Source organism: Eleginops maclovinus, chromosome 23 (genome assembly GCF_036324505.1).
Source record: "Eleginops maclovinus isolate JMC-PN-2008 ecotype Puerto Natales chromosome 23, JC_Emac_rtc_rv5, whole genome shotgun sequence".
NCBI lineage: Eukaryota > Metazoa > Chordata > Actinopteri > Perciformes > Eleginopidae > Eleginops > Eleginops maclovinus.
This window is the reverse complement of record NC_086371.1, coordinates 13,166,566-13,184,370: the sequence shown is the minus strand read 5'-3', so window position 1 is coordinate 13,184,370 and position 17,805 is coordinate 13,166,566. Positions and strand designations below refer to the sequence as shown.

General features: G+C 40.9%; 1 protein-coding gene across 3 annotated transcripts in view; it reads right to left on the bottom strand.

Moving 5' to 3' along the window:
• The window catches only part of LOC134860231 (Kv channel-interacting protein 1-like), a 36,958-nt gene that overhangs the window by 4,593 nt on the left and 14,560 nt on the right, over window positions 1–17,805 (bottom strand). Inside the window, exon 1 of one of the 3 annotated variants that reach the window (XM_063877117.1) lies at window positions 8,715–9,068. The exons of the other annotated variants lie outside the window; for them this stretch is intronic. Coding sequence (XP_063733187.1) covers window positions 8,715–8,772 — 58 coding nt within the window. The 5' untranslated portion in view covers window positions 8,773–9,068. Of the gene's footprint in view, window positions 1–8,714; window positions 9,069–17,805 lie in introns of those variants that run through there. 3 annotated transcript variants of the gene reach the window in all.

The following is a 17,805-nucleotide window of genomic DNA, read 5'->3' as shown; positions in this document are numbered from 1 at the left end:
TTAACATCTCATTACTGTCCTCGCCAGAGGGGAGAAGAGAGAGGACAAACCATTGACACTGACTACACACACACACACACGCACGCGCACACACACACACACACACACACACACACACACACACACACACACACACACACACACACACACACACACACACACACACACACACACCACACACACACACACACACACACACACACGCGCACACACACGTACACAAACACAAACGTGCAAGTCTTACACGGCCTATTCATACACATACTAGTAAGAAAGCAGGCACCTAAGTGCATGCGTACTCCCTGTAGCAATCTACAATGTAATTATGCATAATCTTATAACTATGCATAATTTAATAGAAATGGTCATACTATTTCAGAACATGATAAAGTGGCCATAAGGTGCAGTAGTGAAATGCTTGACAAAAAAACGTACCGTTGGTTAGAGGGTAGGTTTTATGGATGCTGTTTCTGCCTGCACCTGCTGTGTTTTCTTTTGTAAGGAAGCTACCAGAGAGCCCTGAAGTTATCATCCTCTCGTTTCAGAGTGATGGATAGGCTCATGCTCTGGAGCAGAGGTTTTAAACACGGAGACTTTGGGCCTCACTCACAAATCTTGGAAAAAGGGGCACCATAATTCACCCATATAAACTTGCTAAATGTTGCTACATTACTGCATGCCATCCGTGATAATATTACTTGATCCCATTGACACTCAACAATTTTAATTCAATTCAAACAGATCATTCAATGTTAATGTTTGACCTGCATTCAGACAGCAATTAATACATGAAGGAACGTCTCTACTGAGGCGTTTATTAGTTTCTGACTTAAAGAAAAAAATTAATTCTCCAAATGATTTTATATCTGAACTGTCTTGTTCATCAAATCACATCATCATTAGTAAGAGCTGGCTACCCATTAAAAAGACTGCTTGGTCATCAAGTACAATTTCCATGTATCTTTAGAGTTTACTCGCTAAATTAAGTCGTCAGATTTACAGATTATAACTCTGTTTTGCTTAGGATCTGGAAGACAGTAATTTGAAAGGAAGGTGCTAGCAGATAGTGATAATAAAGCATAGGAGCTCCGGCTTTATAAAGTGTCACAGAGTGCAGTGTTCCCACTGTCCTTGGCACTCCTGAAAACAATCACATTCTTGAAATACAAACATATATCTTTTATGGCAATAACATCAGTAACATCATTACACCAATTCCTCTTCAAATGTAATACCTCAGAGAATGATGGGCAGCCTGCATGTTTAAAACCGCGTCAACAGTCCAGTCTTCTGACTTTGATGAATCAGCAGACTTTTTCAGGTAAATACTGTAACTGCAAAGGCTGCTATCATGATTTATGAGCAAAAGTGTAAAGTTTGTATTTAGTGTAAAGATTTAAATAAACTTCAAGCCATTAATCTGAAATCAAGAGATTAATGTTATTGATATAAACTATTATATCCAGCTAATGACATTGTTCCCACTACTTCTTTACTGTGTGGGTGCATTATTGCATTGTGACTGTGTATAACTTATGTTAAGTTGCTAGGTATCTCTTTATATAGGTCGCCCCCCCCCCCACACACACTACACACACACACACACACACACACACACACACACACACACACACACACACACACGCACGCAAATACAGACTCACCCCTGAAGGCCCTTCGTTTAATCACTCAGGCAGTTCAGTGTTTCTCAGTGTCACATCAGGGTGGAGGGAGTTCAAAGTAATGGCTCAAGGTGAGATTATACACAAATCCCAGGGGTTTCCAGGCATAGCCTACTGTATGTATACCACAGAATGACACACACACATAAAAAACATGGACACATACCAAAATTGTTATGGTACCAGTCGAAGTTACACAACCTACTAAGGACTACTCAGCTCAGGACGTCCCATCACAAAGTGAATCTATAAGTATGCCGGCTCAATGAAAGAGAAAAAAGTGAAACAGCCACTAGAACTAACCTCATCAATAACACAAGTGAGAGAGTTAAGATCAGTTCATATTCCAGTTTAAAGGAGCTATACAACTTCACTCAGTCATTAAAGCATACACTGAATTTATGATCACATTGGTTAGGAGGGACTTAAAATATCAAAAGCAGCAAACAAAAAAATTAAACAAGCCCTCTACAGAAAGCCCATAATCCATCCACCATTTTCCACCGCTTTTACAGCTGGGTCCACAAACTTCCCTTTCCCTGGCCACATTAACCAGCTCTGACTGGAGGATTCAAAGGAACTCCCAGGCCAGCGTGGAGATATATTCCCTGCACTTCCCAACTGGACGTGCTTGGAACAGCACCCTAGGGAGGCGGCCCTGTGACCTCCTTACTAGGTGCCCGTTTTTTTTTACACAAAGGAGCAGTGGCTCTACGCTGAGTCCCTCCTGTATGACTGAACTTCTCACCTTATCCCTAAGGGAGATGCCAGCTAACCTCCATAGGAAACCCATTTCAGCAACTTGTATCCGTGATCACATTCTTAAGTCATGACCCATCATTCAATCATGACCATGGTGACCAGGTGAGAGTAGGCACAAAGATAAAATGAGTAACTAATATAAATTGTTTAGAATGAATACAGTACACGCAGTTGAGAGTGCAAGCAGCCACTCTGCAGCTTCTCAAAATACATTGATTCATAATTTATGAAAATGTATTTTCTCAGAAAGTAACAGCTGAATACAAATGATCTATGTTCAAAAGATCAAATATTCTCGACATAAATTATCCAGATCTTTTTTTAAATTATTATTCCAATAACTTGCAGAAATCTCACCCTCCACAGAGATGACTCCCAGTAGGTGCAGCATTTTGACGGCCCCACAGCACAGGAGAATGATGACTATAGTACGTAAACTGTTCTCACTCTGCTCCTCGGTTTCCATTTTGATTTACTATTTTTTCCACTGGCCTCAGAAGATTATGCTCCAACTCCACTGTTTTCTTTACTTGTTTGAACGTTTTTTTTTTAAGTCCTTCCCTTTTACCAAAATATACAATAATTAACTTATTCTATACTTTTAAACTTGCTATACTGACTTTCATCCAATTCTCACTACAGTTAGCTTTTCTTTCTCTCTCCTTGTCATGCCTTTTAACTTTCCATCCATCCTGGCTCCTCATACGCTGAGATCTGCACTCGAATGCCTCTCTCTGTCTCTGTCTTTTTATCCCCCCGTCTCTGCACTCCCTGGGGCATCGTCCTCTCTTATCCTGCCCCTCTCTCCATCCCACTTTCTCTCCCTCTGTCCCCCGTCCCCAGCCCTACTACCCTTTGTTACAGCCACTGTGTCCTTCACTTTGGGAACAGAGTTCTAACTTTAGGGCCTGGCCTCAGCACACTGATTCAACAAACTCACCTATACTCTACAGCCTTATGTGTTGGTCCCGTGACTGTGTGTGCTTGTCCATGTGTGTTTGTGTGTGTTCTTGAGTAGACCAGCACTTGATTTATTGCCTCTGTTGAGTCACACAGTCATCCTTGAACAACAGAAGGCTTACAAAGTGACTTTTCCAACTTAACTTAACTCTTAGTGTTGCTGCTATGACTCCTGAATTTCCCTCCCTTTTCCCTTAACTCATCTTATCTTATATTACACATCCTTAAAGTGACTTGATCTGGAATGATCTCAATCAGAGGGTTCACCTACTGACAAAAAAGCATCCATCCCTCATATCTTTACATTGTCTTTGTATTGTAACGTGTCTCTCTAGAAAGAATGACCTGCTATATCCTGCAACTGCCAGAAGGGGGCAGCAGTAACTAACACAAAGGACACCAGTGTGCGTCACAGTTTTCTCATAAAGACTTATGTTTACATGTCATTGCATTAGTTAAATCAGATTTAGCTGGTATGTTATGTGCCATAATGCTCTGAAAATAAGAACAACAATTAATTCATTGTTAAATAAAATGTGCCATGTTCTTTAAATGTAAAGCATGAAGTCATGGTGTATTTTCTGTACTATCTCTGTGTCCAGCTGGCACCCATCCACAGTGTTAATGTAAAAGGAGCTGTGACTGCCCAGCTGAAGTGTAGCCACTGCCTCGCAGGCTGCAGGGGGCTCTGCTCTAACAAGAGCTTTCCCACAGATTTACCAATTGAAGGTTTGCTTTATTTACTGGTCTGCGATTGCAGCAGCAGTGCTGGTTAAAATTAAATTTAGTGGCAAGAGTAGCATTTAATTCAATTTGCCAGACATTTTAAAGATGCAGTGTGAACATCACTTGTTAAGGATGATTAAGTGTATATTGTGTTCATTCAAGTAATCAGCCTTCAGCTGCCTCTCACTGTGACCAATCAGCAACATTTCTGTCGTGATATAACGCACAACAGGAACAAGAAAGCTGCATGCTGCCTTTTATCTGCGCTATACTCCTTTCTACAGAAAGCACATTTTATAGGATACTAAAACAAATATGTTAAAGGAATATTTTGACAAATGTTGTATTCTTGAAGCAGACCATTTCAACTGATAAATCACATAATCATTGTTATAACACTTCACCTATGAAGCTAATTTCAATTAAAAAAAATAAAAATGCTATGAAAATAGGAACATTAAAGCAGATCAGAGACGATATTTAACCTTTTCACATGTGATCAATTCACACAAGCCTGCTCACAGATATTTCACGTAAAGTCTAGCATTTTGGATTCACACGTCAAAGTCACATCATAAAATTCCATAAACCTACTCTGACCCAAATGCTCTGACTTTTAAACAAAACATTTTAAAAACGAGGTTCCCACTTATGGGCCCCAGGAGACCCAGTGGACATGTTCAGTTATCCAGATATGGATATAAGAGAACAGAGGATTTTATCCTCTGCCAGTCCAAGAGTATTCTGTTTACTCAGTTTTTAATGTAAATAACTTGAAATTGGCTGCGCACTATAGATTTGTATTCAGGAAACCTCTTTTAAATCACAGTCATTGAAGGACGTACATACTATTAAAAGTTATTAAATGATTACAGCGAAAACAGAGCAAACAGTGTCAACCTGCAGGGGAACTGGAAGATGAGCATCAGGTTTCTGCGATAATACTGTGAAGTGTTATTAGTGATTCTTGCCGTATGAGGGCCGTGCAGAGCGGTGGCTATTAGCTATCCTGTGGGGTACATTTTCTGTTCAGGTAGACATTACTTGACTTTATTTTTAGATAGCAAATATTTGTTGATGCTACATAAATGCTCTGTATACCGTACTAGTATATTTTATAAAATGGACGGCTATAAACCTGCATGGTTCAGGTTTTAAACTAAATGTGTAAATTTAGCAGGTTCCAAAAACTGGCCTCAAAACATCTTGAGATCTTCCCTTCTGTCACAGTGGCCAAAACCCTGAACTCCTTTAGTTTGTTTTCAGTATTAAGCCGTGACCTGAACTGTCAGCAAACAAAAGACAGCTTGTCACTCTCCTCAGAAAAAAACACTCTTACATCAACTGACACATACTTCTTCCAGCCCAGAAACAGGATTTAACTCCCAGCTTTCCTGTAACTACTGGCTCTCATATTTAATGTTAGCTCTCATTTCTCCTCTATCGCTTCCTTTCTTCTGTTGCCCGTTGAAGCCTGCTTTCTTATCTCTCTCTCCGCCTTGCTCTCTCTTTCCTTCTAGTACAGTGTCCTGTAATCCTTGCCAGAAAGTGTTATTTGCATAATCTGAATTAGCCTAATCTGCCGTCCTGGCGGCGATGGAGAGGGCTCACTCTCACCGGCCTCTATAATGTCAGAGAGTGCTCTCCAAGAAAGTAGCAGCTCTACTGGCCATGTGCTCCCTGGTAAAATGGAGGAAACATCTCAAAAAATGGATTTCAGCTGCAACAGTCCTGTTTACACCATGCAAAATCTGCACAACATAATCATGTTTCAAAGCATGAATTCAGGCTCTGTTTCCGGGACGCATTGTTTGCCACAGGGAACATCCAAGCCAGTTGGCCCAGTCCCTGAGTGGCCTTTGGGTGGTTCACTCAAAGTCCAAAAGCTTGCTCTGCTTGAAGAAACACACAAACACACTGTCGCTGACCCTCGAACAAGAAAAACATGAAGACATTATTTCAAGGGTCAGAGATAAAATATTAAGAACCCATGTGCATAAAATAATATACACTCCATACTTTCATGCTCACACACTTCTGTTTGCTTACTATCCCTCAGCCTGTGAGTGAGGACTGAAGTGCTGGAGGGTGTTTGCGGTGTTTGCAGTGCAGTGTTTGTTTGCTGTCAAGGCAGGCACGCACCCACACACACTAATCCACCTAATGTCACTTCCAAATATTACTGTGCCACTTATATTTTTGGAAAGTGTGTCAAATACTGCTAATCTACACACACGTATGACCCAGCCAATATTGAGTTTTTGAGTAAATACACGTCTAGACCCACAAACACACACACAATGGAAGCACTCTCTCATACACACACATACACACACACTGCTGGATGCCAAGAGAGGAGAATGACAAGATGACTTAATAAGCACTCACACCAGCTAATGGGAGCGTGGGTGATAGAGAAAGGAAGCAAATGAGAAAACGTATGTAGGCATATGAGAGAGAGTAAAGAGGGAAGAATGGTGGCATATGAGAATGTGTTGGAGAAGATTAGAAGACAAGATAAACAGAAAAAAACAAGAAGAAGAAAAGAAGACAAAGGAGTGGGGTAAAATGGCAGAGAAAAAGATTTGAAATGTTTGAAAAAAGAATAAAAAGATAAAGATGAGGAAGGGGAGGGAGGAAGCAGGAAGCAAAAAGAAGGCAGGTGAGTGACGGAGAAGGAAAGGAGCCAAAGAGAAGATTGAGACAACAATGCTGCAGGTAGTAAAGGATAAAGACAGATATATAGGGGTTGTAAAAGATATGAAATATTCATCAGGGATGGGAGAAAATGCTGAAGAGATGAGCTGTCAGAGGCCACAACAAAAAAATTGAAGCTAGCTTGCCAGGCTACACCAGGCAGACAAAACAACAGGTGGGAGAAAACTACCAACAAAGAGAGGCTGACAGAAAAAAGGAACAGCTGAGAAACAACAAGCATCCTTGATGAAAACAGACAGAACAGACAAGCAGGCATGACAATACTCAAGAAGGAGCTGGGTGCAATCACAGCAAAGCAGGGTTTCTTCTTTCTCCAGAGCACAGTGATGAGCTTGTACTCAAAGGATCAATCATTGCAGGAATCTAATCTCACAATATTACAGCCATGCACTGTCTCCCTGTCAGTGTCCCTGTCAGTTTCAGGATCCCGGATAACAAGTTATCTGCAGCATCACAGAACATACAAGCCCTGCTGTACTAATCCTGCATATAGCCAACCTATTAGGGCAAGAGAGGGAGAGATGCTCAAGTACCACCACACAACACTAGAATTACAACAACCTGTAAATAGCCCCAGCTGTACATCCCATTCTTTCGTGGTTTTGCAGAACAATTGTGGCGGTAAAAAAGGCTTGTTTTTCGTTTGCAGAACCCGCCAGCTTTACATTATGTCAGTGAATCACCTCATTATTAACAATAGCAACACCTTTCCTTTTTTAAACCCACTGGGAAAATGTGTTTTGTGCTTGTGGAGAGAAAAAAAGATGAAAAGAGCCATATGCACTCACTTGGAAAATGTCCTGTACGGTCTAATTTGCACAGAAAAAACGATAATGGCCTGCCTCAACAAATAGGTTTTAATGACCGCACACGATTAATAGTGGATATGTTCTTTCTGGCACTGGTCTCCTGCTCAGTGTGCCCATTCATTGAGCAGCCAGTTTGGATTTGTAAGATCTATATGAATGTGGTTTACAGGCTTTTATTATAATGGGTACAGAGAGAGTAAAACACTTCTCCCAGGCAACAGGTCCTCATAAGAAAATCATCTGCGTGTTTGCATCTCTCATTATGTCAGTCTCTTTCACATGGCCTTGACTTACTAAGGAAAACCCCAATCTCATCAAACCCCCCTTCCCCCGTCACCCACCCCAAAACTGACATCTATTGTTGCCATGGCTACAGTGCTTCCAAGGTAACAGCAAGACGGAAAAACAGTGTGTGAGCAGAGTGACAAATACCTTCGACATGTGTGTGTTTACCAGCGTCAATTATCTGCGTCTGTACACACACCCAGACTGCAGAGCAGCACACACACACACACACACACACACACACACACACACACACACACACACACACACACACACACACACACACACACACACACACTTCCTCCCTCGGTTGGCTCTGTCATTAAAGCTCAACAGCAACTAGAGTGGTGCGCACTCACACTGTCACACCTAAACTTTGTTGTAGAAATAAAATATGCTCTTTTTTCCTCTGGGAACACCTGTTGCTCTCTCTTTCTTTCTCTCATACACACACACACACACACACACACACACACACACACACACACACACACACACACACACACACACACACACACACACACACACACACACACACACACACACACACACACACAAGGAACCATATGCTCTCTTTATTTCACTGCATCTTAACTGAAATAGCAGCAGTGATTAATCTCTGGTTAGCAGCTCTCGTACGTGCGTTGTATATTTGAGCTGGAGTGTGTCTGCGAGGCAACATAAAACACGTTGTTAAAAGTTTCACTGTCCTTGCGTGTGTCTGCATTGTGTTTATGTTTATGAAGGTGTGTGTGTGTGTGTATTCCCTCACCCCTGGACAACCTCCTCGTCTTGGTCTGCATGGTCAGCGAACCCACCACAGCCCCCATGTTTGCTGTTGTCGTCGTGGAAACAAGCGCGTCTGTGTGCTGAAGTCTGTATCTATTTTTTGGTCACGTGTTAGACGCCTAGTACGCACACACACACACTCCCCTCGCCCTCTTTCCTCTTCTCATCCTCCTCTGCCTCCCTTTCCTCTTCTGTCAATGGCTGCTTTTGGCAAAAACCCCTCTCTCCATCATCCTTCCTTCATGCTTTCTCACTCCATCTCACGGCGCTCCTCCTCTCTCTTTCTCTCTCTACCCATTTTTTCTCTCCTCCTACTCTCTATCTCCCTCCCTCCAATTGCCTTATTTTTCAGTAAGGATTGTAATCTCCCCCCCTTCGTCCTTCTCTCTTGCTCGCTCTTTCTCCCTCCCGCCTACATCCGCGAGCTAAGAGCCAAGCGGAGCATCCGTGATTCAGTATGAAATCGCCAGGATGTTGATTCACCACATTATACATTTATATGAGTGTACCCATTGATTTGTAAATCATAAAACTCTGTGAATCACTCACAGAACAGGAACAACAAACATGCCCTGTTACATTTCACACCTGAACGCATCTGTTTCCTCTCTGATGGAGGACAAATATGCAAATAGATACAGCCTTAGATATTGATTTGAGAGGTATACATGAATTATGGAATGAACGGAAAATATGAACATGTGACAAAAAATATGAAGAGCCTTTTGCATCATTTCTGTTTTCCCTCAACATCATGGTGTGTTCATGAAAAGGCCACTTCAATCCATCAACACTTCCATTCACTCCATCCATCATTTCTGTTCATCCATCCATAATACCCCCACACACACGTACACGGTAACAGGGGATGGATAAAGGAACGGAGGCAGTGTGTGGTGGTGGCATATTGGCTCCCAGAGCAGGAAGAAAGGGAGGAAGAGAAACGGGCAGGCAGCAAGAGAGCAGAACAGAGGGAAAAGGCTTAAAGTCAAGGATGTAAGAAGAGAGATTAAAAGCAGGAAAAGGCAAGGGATGTGAAGAATGATATATTTAATAGGGTAGAAATAGAGGGATCATGACAAGTGTCACATAATACTGCAGGACAGTGTGCTCTTGCCTTAAGAGCCGTACGCACACACCAGATGAAATCACATTTTAATTAAATCTGATCGATAAAAACTGTCTTACTTGATGAAATTTAAAAAATAATTCAAAACATAAATCACGATGCAGAGGTTCAAAAACGTGTAACAAATCACACTAGTCCATTAAAAGTTTAATTCAAATATTAAAGCATCACATTTAAAGGGTCCTTTCATTATCATGCATTGCCAAAATACACTGTATGACCACTTTATTAGGTACACCAATACACTGAAGGAGACATCTTCAGTGGCCCTTGTACGCTTTAAACTAGAGTACACCAGCTCAGTCTGGGACCCCTACACTGATAAAGACAAGGATGCTCTGGAAACAGTACAACAAAGAGGTGCAAGATTCATCTATGGAAATTATAAATGGGAACTGGGTGGAATTGAGTGATCGGCTCAGTTAGTCCTCTTCTTCAATATTGTCCATAACATCTCAGTCCTTGGTGCATCAATGTTCCTAGAGCCTGTTAAAAGTACAAACCGAAAAGCGAACTCTTTCGGAGAATATCCGCTTCTAGTGATACTCTGAAATACTCATTCTTTCCCAGAACAATCAGAGAGTGGAACATGCTACAAGAAGAAGCTATCACCGTGGAGTGCTTCCAGCTATTTTCAATAAACCTTTAGCGGGGATTATTGATCCCCGAAATACCTCTGGGTTTTGCTCAGTATTAATCTAGATCCAGACCAAAAGCCTACTGTACAAGCTATCTAAAGGTCAGATTATATAGAAGTCTATGAGAAAAAATGAACTTATTTCTCAATGTATTTATTGTCTTGGGTCCAGGGTCTCAATCGCTAGTTTCAAATCGTGTTCAACTCAACATGATGCTTATTTAGAAAAGGATGTGTGTGTGTGTGTGTGTGTGTGTGTGTGTGTGTGTGTGTGTGTGTGTGTGTGTGTGTGTGTGTGTGTGTGTGTGTGTGTGTGTGTGTGTGTGTGTGTGTGTGTGTGTGTGTGTGTGTGTGTGTGTGTGTGTGTGTGTGTGTGTAATAACTATAGCTGTCATGTAAATGCAATGGAACAGCCACAAATTGCTGGCTATAACAACTGCGTCCAGATAATGTTATTGAAACTGAACAGTAACTAGCTGTATGCTCAGATCTCATCAGACTCTGGCTGACGCCTCCCTCTTTCAGATATACTGTAAAAGCCGCTTGCCTAGAGACACGACATGTTTAATTCTATTGTCAACTATGATCAAAGTTACAGTTTACTTCAAGGGTGAAAACCTTTAAAATCTCTATAGCAACTAAATGAGTGAAGGATAATATCTGATAGAGTTGTGAATGCCTGCATATGATGCGTATGCCTGGATTCAGTAGTCAATTTGGAGGATAGATACGCTGTCCTTTTATATCAAGCCAGCCATCCGTAATAATAACGCTTCTGCGAATGTGGAAACTGCTTGGAATATGGGCCACTTTTTGTCTGCTGATGGTGAATAATGAATGAGGCATGATTTTTTGGAAGCCATATGAGAAGATTTAGGTTGGTGTGTAAAAAATCTGCAATGTGTTTCTGTGAAAATCTGCTCATGAATACTCTAATATTTGTGTTTATTCAGCAAGAGAGACAGAATGGACAGCAGTGGGGATGCTTTCACCCTGACTACACACACACACACACACACACACACACACACACTCAGAGATGCACATATGTATACGCACACACATTCTGCACATGCACCAACTGTGGGCAGAAAGAGTTGCTGATTATAGGATGAGGTCCCTGTGGACTCCAGTGACATCTAAACATTGTGCAGCACCATGGAGCATGACCATTTTGTGCTACAGTACACACACACACACACACACACACACACACACACACACACACACACACACACACACACACACACACACACACACACACACACAAAACCTGTTATGATATATTAAACATGGCCTGTATTGTGCCTATCTTCACTGGACTCTAGTTCATCTTTAGCCTTAAACCCTATCTAGCTATCTTTCTGCTCTCTTTATCTATAAATCTCTCTCCAGGCACAGAGCCTAGACTTTTATCTGTCCATCCCTCACTGTAAATCTCTGCAAACCTATCAGCGTAGTGTTCTTGTCGCTTCAAATACTGTTCCCACCTTGCTCCAATCTCAAATCTCCATCCCTCTCCATCTCCCTACGGTCTCTGACAGGCCGGTTTGAACACACTGACAGAAATGTTTCTCTTTCTAGTAATCATGTCATAGTCTGTAGAGCAGAGAGAAAATGCCAGAGGTTGGAGTGAGTGTGTGTGTATGTGCACGTTTTTTTTTGTGTTTTTTGTGTTCCTTCCAAATTGCCAGGTGTTTCCCTGCAGGCATGTGAGGGAATGACTGCAGACTGTATAAAGAAAAGTGTTGCACTTCTTGAGGAAAGAGACATTAAGAGATGTAGAGAGTAGCAAACAGTCAAAGAAGAGGTACACTGGGAGCACATCAGGAGGAATGAAGAAAGCAGCAAAGCAGAGATCTAAACATATTTGGCAATGAAAAATGAAGGAGGAAACACACCAGGAAAGCTTCCAGCTGGAGATTAAACAGCGATGCAGAGAGCAAAAGAAAGAGAAAGAAGTGGGTAGCTAGAGCCAGAAGAGTGGGTGAATGGTATTGCAACAAAGAAAAGGCAGAGGAGAGCCAATGTGGGACATGCAAAGCCTTTTTTTTTTTTTAAGAGTAGGGGATGGAAGAACAAAGAGAATAAGGGAGAAAATGAGGAAGCCAGCGTGAGAGAAAAGGAAACTCTCAAGATCTTTATTAGGATTATACCGCTGCTTGGACGCTTAAGAAAACCAGCTCAGCTCGTCAAAGCCTTCAGACCAACCTCAGTGCTAACCTGCAGTGTACAGAAGAATAAGTAACCTTTTTCTCCCTAAGAGGTTCCTTCTAACAACTATAGATTAGGAATCTATCATGTAGCTCTATGACTGTGGCTTGTCGGCACACAAGGCATAGGCAGTTACTCATCAGTGGCGACATGGCTTTGGAAATGAAGAACATGTCTATTAGGAAAATCAATACTAATATCAACTGCTGTCCAAATGACTTTTCACACAGCCGCTCGTCTGTATCTCTATTAGTGAATTGCACACTGGGTCTCTCGCTGGCTGCCATCACATTATGAAAAAGGGAATAATTAAAAGAGCCTTTGCTATTGATCTGTCATCATCTAGAGAGAGGCGGGAGAAGAGAAAGAGGTACAACACAGTATGGACATAGATACAGTAAATGGAAAGAGTGAGAAACTGATTGAAGTGAGAGAGGGAGGGAGAGAAAGCAAGAGAGAAAGTTTGAATGGGAGATAGAGATTGATTAATGAGGGAATCAATGAGAGAAACTAAATAGACGGAGATAGAAAGACTGGGCAGAAGGGAGTAGCGTTGTCTTCCTCTTAGACACAGTTTTTGCTCCGTCATTATTTTCAAATCTAACTACTTTGACATGGGACCTGATGTGAACATACACACTTGCAGAGGGAGGGAGCTGCAGGAAAATACTCTTCTTGATTCAAAAGGTTGTTGAAAGAGGTTTTTTTTTTCTGCAGGATTGAATCAGGAACAGAATGAGCTCAGAGGGAAAATCAATCACCGGCTGAAGTTCCAACAGTATTGAGTAGTTTCAGACACAAAGAAATTATTCAAAAACAGTGCCCATGTATTCAATTAATTTATTATGTAATCAAGACAACATTATTCATAACTGTTTTTCAAAGATTTTAATCCAAAGTGTCAAACACTTCTCTGGCTCCAGCATCTCATACCGGAGGGTTTTTACTTTTTCTTGCCAAATGTGATAGTAAACAGAAAGTCTTTTGGAACATTGCTCAGATAAAACAACTGATTTAAGTAGGCCAAATTGGTAATTTTTCCTCTGGGCAACTACAAAAAAAATAGAGCAAATGGATGTGGCTTTGAATTATAATTAATTATTAATATATTAATATAATTGAATTATAATTAATATTACTAATGCCATGAAAAAAAATGCCATTATAAAAACCCTTGTCACCTTAACCTGCAGCCATTCCGTGCCATAACTGTAAACAGAAAAATATATATTTCTACGTAACAACACATGTAGAGATGAAGAGACATCTATCAGAAGCACGACACAACTGTGACCCATGACTCACTGACCTGATGCTTATTAAGGTACGTGGATGCATCATTCATTATTTAAAGCAAAACAACAGCACACACATCCTGAGATCCTGAGATGACGTACTTTTTCAGTCAGTGTGCAATCTCCGGATGGTGTTACATTGCAACGCAGAGGCGCAGTTAAACAAACAAAAACACTGCAAACTGTTTGAATGTCACCGATGATAAATAACCCCACTGTTTATTTTTCTTACACATTCACTTAGTTCGCAGTTATTGAAAACTTTCATATTTTTTCTGTTCTTCTCTCACACTTCAACAGATTTTTAAAAATGTAGAGGTCACAAACCAAACAGAGGTGTAGATTTATTTGTCGGCGTGTTCCCTCAGTAAAAAGCTTGTTTTTTAATATAATTTTTAAGTCATTAAAAGATTGTCTACGTGACATTAGTGAAGAAGTCATTTTCTGTTCCTCTGCTGCCCTATTTTGAGTGGAAAAAAGATTCTTCACACAGACATAAACCGTTACTGCAGGGTTTAATTAGTGTAATGAACATGTAGATAGAAATTACTAATTTGCGGTGTTTTTCATAACCTCGGCCCTCAGGTTTGTATCACACAATCACTGGACTGTACAAGTTGGTACAGAAATGTAAACTAAATATAATATTTAGATACAAACAATACAACACATATTTCCAAATTTGGGTCTGTCTGTGTTTTTTATTTATGTTGCACTTCCTCTTTGGATTACTATATGCTCAATTGACAGCTTGCTTACTGTCAATGTCCCAGTAGCTGAAAAGAGATCCATTTTGATTTGAAATCATATTTAGTTTGGCAGCATCTGTCCTTTACTCTATATGAGACTCATTTCAGCTGTCACATTAATTTAGTTCAAGTGGTGTGCGTCACTGCTGTCATAACTGTGCATACAGGCCTGACCATATAGTCAGAGCTAAGTAGCTATCCATATTCATCATCTGCATTTCTCTCATTGGCTGCAGTGTTACAAAAGCCTGGAGGTAAGCACAGGGCTGAGCTCTCTATGGAGCTTAATGCATGGAAAATGTATGTTGTCTTTAAAGAAATTTGCACATATTATGCAAATTAAGTATGTTTATTTATACGGTATATTGATTTCTTATTTAATAAAACGCTCCAGCGTGGGTTTTATTTGAAACACTGTGAGATCAAACGATGACAGAAGATCTTAAATGATAAACATATTTTTTCGATGGAAATTATGCTTACTCTGAAAATCTAGTACAGAAATATGAGATATACACTTGTAATATCACAATTTCATCATCCCACGCTCATACTAAGTTACACACTAACACACACATGCTTCGGGCATGGGATTAACCAGAAACACGTTTTCATGTTGTCTTGTGCCTAATAAAGCTCTTTTGGTGCACTTCTTTTGATGTATAGGGATGAGAGAGAGGGGTGGAAACTGTAAAGCCTATTAACGAAGCTGGGCTACTTTCCTTTCAGCTATTTAGGCCTGCAGCAGATGGAAACATTGAACCAAACAGAGTTGTTCTCCTGCATACACTTGCACAACACACAGATATTTACATATATTCTGCCGGCCCTGAACTAAAACTCTACATGAAAGCAGTTGGAAGGATCTCAGAGTAGGGCAAGGATATGTTCTGTGCAAAAACTCAAAACACAAAGAGATGTGAAGGTTTGAGAGTTACAGATGGAGAGAGACAAGAAGCCTTAGATAAACAGAATAGGCAGAGGAATAGCTATAGATCAAGGAGAGAGCGGCTCGGGGAATAGAAGAGAAAGACTTAAAGAGAGGAACACATAAAAGACAAAATGAGGAGGTGAAATGAGGTGAGAGTGAGCAAGACAAATAGAAAGACGGGGAAAATTCACTTGACAGAGCGAGAGAGTACAGCAAATGAGAGTAGAGGCTAAAACAAATGGAGCGAACAGACAGGAAGATGAATGTGGCGGCAAGGTGCAGGTTTTTGTAGTTTATAACTGCTGGAAATATTTCACAGGTGCAGAGAACTTTGTGCACAGTGACAGTGGATAAATGTGTTTTTTTGCCCACGGGACGACATCCCTTTACATCCTATGGCCATATGAGCAGGTGAGGAGAGCTTTCACACTAAAGCTCTGTAGAGAGTGCCTGTGATTCACAATGCACTGCAAAGGGCAGGATATGGAGAATTGAGGTTTAGTTTCTTGATCAAGGAAACTTTGAACTTTAGACAGGAGGCTCTGAGGATCAAACCACCAGCCCTGCCATGAACAGCCAACCTGCCCTGCCTCAGGAGCATCAGAGGATCATGTCTAAGCTGTACACTGAATACACATCAGCAATCTAACGTTCTCTACATGTACGAGATGTGCCCCCAAAGAATAAAACATTGACTACCTGATTCAGTCGTCAAAAACTTCAGCAAAAGAAATCTCAAATTTATCATGAAATCTGTTCCCTAAACAGTCAATTAACAGAAATAGTGAACACTTTTTGACATACCAGTCAGTCTTTTGTTGACCACATACATATATGTGACACTTGTATCATTGTGTCTTTCTGCTGGTCTAAACATGCCAAACGCACCTTGGTAAAACCAATCTTTTATCAGCAAAACAACAGTCAGTATGAACCCTTTTTTGTGTCAATTCTTATTTAGGGTTATGGAAAGATAATGAGTCACTCCAACTGGAAAGGGTAAAGCCCAAGTGAGGTCCTCTCACATCATTAACATTTAAAGTCGTAACATTCATGAGTTTGACTTGTGTTCATGGCACAAAGTCAGCTTAGAAACTGCCATTCTCAGTTAACTTTGGGCTCCTCTCAGCTGGTTGTTGCCTCGTGTTGGGTGGTGATCAAGGATGGGCCAACCTTCTATGCAAAATGAATCCTGCCCTGCTTTCATTAAGACACTTTTTATAACAGAGCAGCAGATGGTGAAACACACACAGACACATTCACTGACACACACTGCAGCCCCCTGAGGAGCAACCTCGCCTTCTATCCTCAACTTTCTCCATTTTTCACTCCCACTTTTTCTCATCTAGTGGCCTTCTTTCTCACATCCAACAGTGCTAACCTCAAAGTGGCTACCATTTAAAGGTTATCCTAAATTGAAACGATTTTCCCATGTAAAATGGGCCACAGAATACATCCTTTTTGCTTTATAAGCATTGTTGCCTTTCCCAGCTTGTATATGGGTTAGAGAACAAAGAAGCTGACAAATGTGTTTTCTTGGTTGTTCCAGTTATTTTGTTTTAAATTGTAGGCTACACCTTGAAGATGTGTCTGAATATCTGATCAGAACAGATCTGAAATAGCTGCTGAGAGATGTTGCCATTCAATGAAAGGAGGCGCAGGTCGATGATTAAAATAAACAACCCAAGCAGGAGGCTGTGTATGCCTGTATTTATAGGGTCTTCCTCTAAAGGGTTTTTTACAGCTATAATAAGAATACTCTGTGTGGTCTCACTGTAGCGTTTGACAGGTATAACACAGGCAGGCATTTTTCCTACATAAAATTCACAGCCTGTTATTTACATCACTTTCAACGCCTACACAGTTTCTGTCACAGCATATGTAACACATGTCCTGTTTAACGTGATGTCACTGTGGGTTAATGGTCCAAGAATTCCTGCACTTCTTCATGTGACAGTGTGTTGAAACATGATCCGATCCTACTGCTGTTTACTGTCTCTTCAGTTTGTCAGAGGCAGCTCCATATCTGCTGGAGATAAGCATCATGTTTGAGGTCAACATATGCAGGATAGATCATGGCCAAAGGCTGACGGATTACACCGCACTGGTTGACTGCGCA